This window comes from Dipodomys ordii, unplaced genomic scaffold, assembly GCF_000151885.1.
Source record: "Dipodomys ordii isolate 6190 unplaced genomic scaffold, Dord_2.0 Scaffold13, whole genome shotgun sequence".
NCBI classification, from domain to species: Eukaryota; Metazoa; Chordata; class Mammalia; order Rodentia; family Heteromyidae; genus Dipodomys; species Dipodomys ordii.
In genome coordinates, this window is record NW_012267229.1 from 15,423,132 (window position 1) to 15,427,015 (window position 3,884).

Consider the following 3,884-nt stretch of genomic DNA (forward strand, 5'->3'; position numbering starts at 1 on the left):
GGGAAGGTGGCTCAGTGGTAGAGCGCTTGCCTTGCATGCATGAGGCCCTGGGTTCGATTCCTCAGCACCACATAAGTAGAAAAAGCCAGAAGTGGTGCTGTAGCTCAAGTGGTAGAGTGCTAGCCTTGAGCTGAAGAGCTGAGGGACAGCGCCCAGGCCCAGAGTTCAGGCACATGACTGACCAAGGGGAAAGAAAAAAAAAAAAAGAATAAAAGAAAGTTATTGTAGAAGAAACAGAATGCTGCCTGACCCTCACTTTGACCATTCAGAGGTCAGACTCACTCAGGGAAATAGAAGTGGAAAACCCACAGCATGAGGACCCATCCAGCCCATTTCAGTTTAGTGTCTCACATCTGCTCTAAAATTGTCAATTCAGTTTTCTGTAAAATAGCAGCGTTATTGCCTACTGCTCAGATATGTCAAGTGTCTAGCACACAAAAAGTGTTCAATAAATAGCAGCCACTTGTCACCACTGCCAATTAAAAAAAAAGTAGCCATGTAAAAAAAGCCAGACCATAAGTTTATTTCAGATGTAACAGTAATGTTAAAACTGGTAAGTGTCTCCAGGCACTGGTGGCTCACATTTGTAAGCCTAGCTACTCAGGAAGCTGAGATCTAAGTATTGTGGCTCAAAGCCAGCCCAAGCAGGAAAGTCCATGAGACTCTTAACTCCAATAAACTATTCAAAGCAGCCAGAAACGGTACTGTGGCTCTATTGGTAGAGTGCTAGCCTTGGCAACCAAGAAGCTCAGGGACAGCGCCCAGGCCCTGAGTTCAAGCCCCAGGACCAGCAGCAAAAAAATAAAAAATTGACAAGTTTAATTCTTAACTCCATCAAGTAAACTTAGTCATTTAAGTGTTTTTGAAGTTATTCTCCCTAAAAAAAAAATAATAATAAGAGGGGCTGGGAAGTTGGTTCAGTGGTAGAGAGCTTGCCTTGCATGCCTGAGGCCCTGGGTTTGATTCCTCAGCACCACATAAGCAAAAAGAAAAAACCTGGAAGTGGCACTGTGGCTCAAGTGGTAGAGCACTAGCCTAGAGCTGAAGAGCTGAGGGACAGCGCCCAGGCCCAGAGTTCAAGCCCCATGGCTGACAAAATTAAATAAATAAATAAATTTCTTAAGATGGACTTTTCCCCTTAAAACAAGATAATTATAAAATTAGAAATACAAACATAGTGACCTTATGGAAGGATACTTACCATAAATACCAATTCGGCATAGTCAATTAGGAAATGAAAGAGGTATATTATTAATGGTGTCTGTAGAAGAAAAACAAACATACAAAAAATTTAGTAAAATCTTACTACAAATTATCAATTATAAATGGGGAAACTATTCTTCAGCAAAAAAAAAATGTGTTCCCTCTCCCCAATAGTGTTTACTGGGAGGAAAAATCTTAGTTCTAGGAAATATCAAACAGCCAATAGGGACAACAGAGGACCAAAACTGCTGAACTTATAAGTAAACTAGAAAATTATACCTTTTTCTAGTCTCTCATAAATGTGTATACAAATGCTGTTTTCCTTTGGTACCATTAATACACACTAAAAAAGACAAATGACAGGAGTAAAACAGGTTCTCTTGGGAGAAGGAGAGGGAAAGGTAAATGGAGAGAATGAATGAGAATGAATATGGTTGAAGTATTTCATTTAGATATATGGATGAAAGCAGAACAGTGAATCCTACTGAAATTCTTTTAAGAAGTGAGGAGGCCAGGCACTGGTGGTTAACACTGGTAATGCTAGCTACTCAGGAGGGTGAGATTTGAGGATCACAGTTCCAAGCCAACTAGCATTAAAAAAGTTTGAGACTCCATCTCCAATTAACCAGTAAAATGTCCAACTGGAGCTGTGGTTCTAGAGGCAGATGTAAGGGGAAAAAGCAAAACTACAAGGCCCTGAGCTCAGACCCTGGTACTAGCACCAAAAAAAAGGTTAAAAACAGGTCCAGAGTGGGAAGATAAGGGAGAGTGATGAGAGGGGTTAATGTGATGGGTACCCTGTATGCATGTATGCAACAGTCACGATGAACTCCCCATACAACTAATACTCACCAATAAAAAGTCCTTGAAAAAAGTCTCCCACTGACTATTGATTTATTTCTTTTTTAGTTCCTCATTTTTGATTTATATATTTTAAACTATGCAATCAGATGCAGGGTTTTGTTTTAAATTCTAGGTTTGTTTTGTTGTTTTTTGCCAGGCCTGGGGCTTGAACTCAGGGCCTGCACACTGTCCCTGACTTCTTTTGCTCAAGGCTGGCACTCTACCACTTGAGCCACAATGCTACTTCCAGCTTTTTCTGTTTATGTGGTACTAAGAATTGAACCCAGGGCTTACTTCTTCACATGTGCTGGGCAAGGACTCTATCACTAAGCCAACTTCCCAGCCTAAATTCTGTTTCATTTTGTGACAATACTAAGGCTTGAACTCAGGGTCTTGAGATCTTGCTAAGCTTTCTTCCTCAAGGCTCTAACATTTAAGCCATACTTCAACTTACAGATCTTAGCCTCCTGAACAGCTAGAATTTACAGTCTTGAGCTACTGTATACGCAGCTGAGATTTTTTTTTTTTTAAAAGAAACATATACTTGGGGCTGAGAAGGTGGCTCATTGGTAGAACGCTTGCCTTGCATGCATGAGGCCCTGGGTTCGATTCCTCAGCACCACATAAGCAGAAAAAAAAAAGCCGGAAGTGGTGCTATGGCTCAAGTGGTAGCGTGCTAGCCTTGAGCTGAAGAGCTGAGGGACAGCGCCCATGCTCAGAGTTCAGGCCCCACGACCGGACCAGAAAAAAAAAAAAGAAAGAAACATATACTTATTTTTCTTTAACCCAGACTGAAAGCCATGTTTTTCATATATTTATATAAAATGGGGGCTGGGAAGGTGGCTCAGTGGTAGAGCGCTTGCCTTGCATGCATGAGGCCCTGGGTTTGATTCCTCAGCACCACATAAGTAGAAAAAGCCAGAAGTGGTGCTGTGGCTCAAGGGGTAGAGCGCTAGCCTTGAGCTGAAGAGCTGAGGGACAGCGCCCAGGCCCAGAGTTCAGGCCCCATGACTGGACCCCCAAAAAAAAAGAAAGAAAAAGAAAAAAGCCAGAAGTGGCACTGTGGCTCAAGGGGTAGAGCGCTAGCTTTGAGCTGAAGAGCTGAGGGACAGTCCCCAGGTCCAGAGTTCAGGCCCCACGACCGGACCCAAAAAATAAAATAAAATATAGTCACTGATATACTGGCATATGTTTACCATCTTACTGTTATTTTCCAATTATCCCACCTTCTCTTCTTTCTAACTTTTTTCTGAATTAGGATTTCTTATTCTTGTTACCCCCATTAACTTGTTGGTTACACATTTAGCTACTGTTCTGGCTAACCTAAACACTATGACAGACATCCTTCACATCAAAAGTGTATTACAAATGATCACTTTTACCATATCCTAGATTGTATAACAACCTTTGAACATTTTTTTTGGACAGTCCTCGTGCTTGAACTCAGGGCCTGGGCACTGTCCTTGAGTCCCTGAGTTTCTTTTGCTCAAGGCTAGGAAGTGACACTGTAGCTCAAGTGGTAGAGCACTGGCCTTGAGGTGAAGAGCTGAGGGAGGGCCCAGGCCCACGACCGGAAAAAAAAAAAAAAAAGACTGAAGGCTAGCACTCTACTGGAGCCACAGCACTTCCAGCTTTTCCTGTTTAAAGGGTACTGAAGAATCAAACCCAGGGCTTCTTGTATGCTAGGCAAGCATTCTACCACTAAGCCACATTCCCAGCCCATCTTTGAACATTTTAAAGTCACACGGTGGGGCTGGGAAGTTGGCTTAATGGCAGAGCGCTTGCCTTGCATGCCTGAGGCCCTGGGTTCAATTCCTCAGCACCACATAAGCAAAAAG

General features: G+C 42.5%; 1 protein-coding gene across 1 annotated transcript in view; it reads right to left on the reverse strand.

The window, feature by feature from the left end:
- Positions 1–3,884, reverse strand: part of Pigu (phosphatidylinositol glycan anchor biosynthesis, class U) — a 99,827-nt gene that overhangs the window by 58,856 nt on the left and 37,087 nt on the right. The window contains exon 3 of the mRNA XM_013011075.1: positions 1,202–1,261. Within this exon, the coding sequence (XP_012866529.1) occupies positions 1,202–1,261 (60 nt within the window). The remainder of the gene's footprint in view (positions 1–1,201; positions 1,262–3,884) is intronic.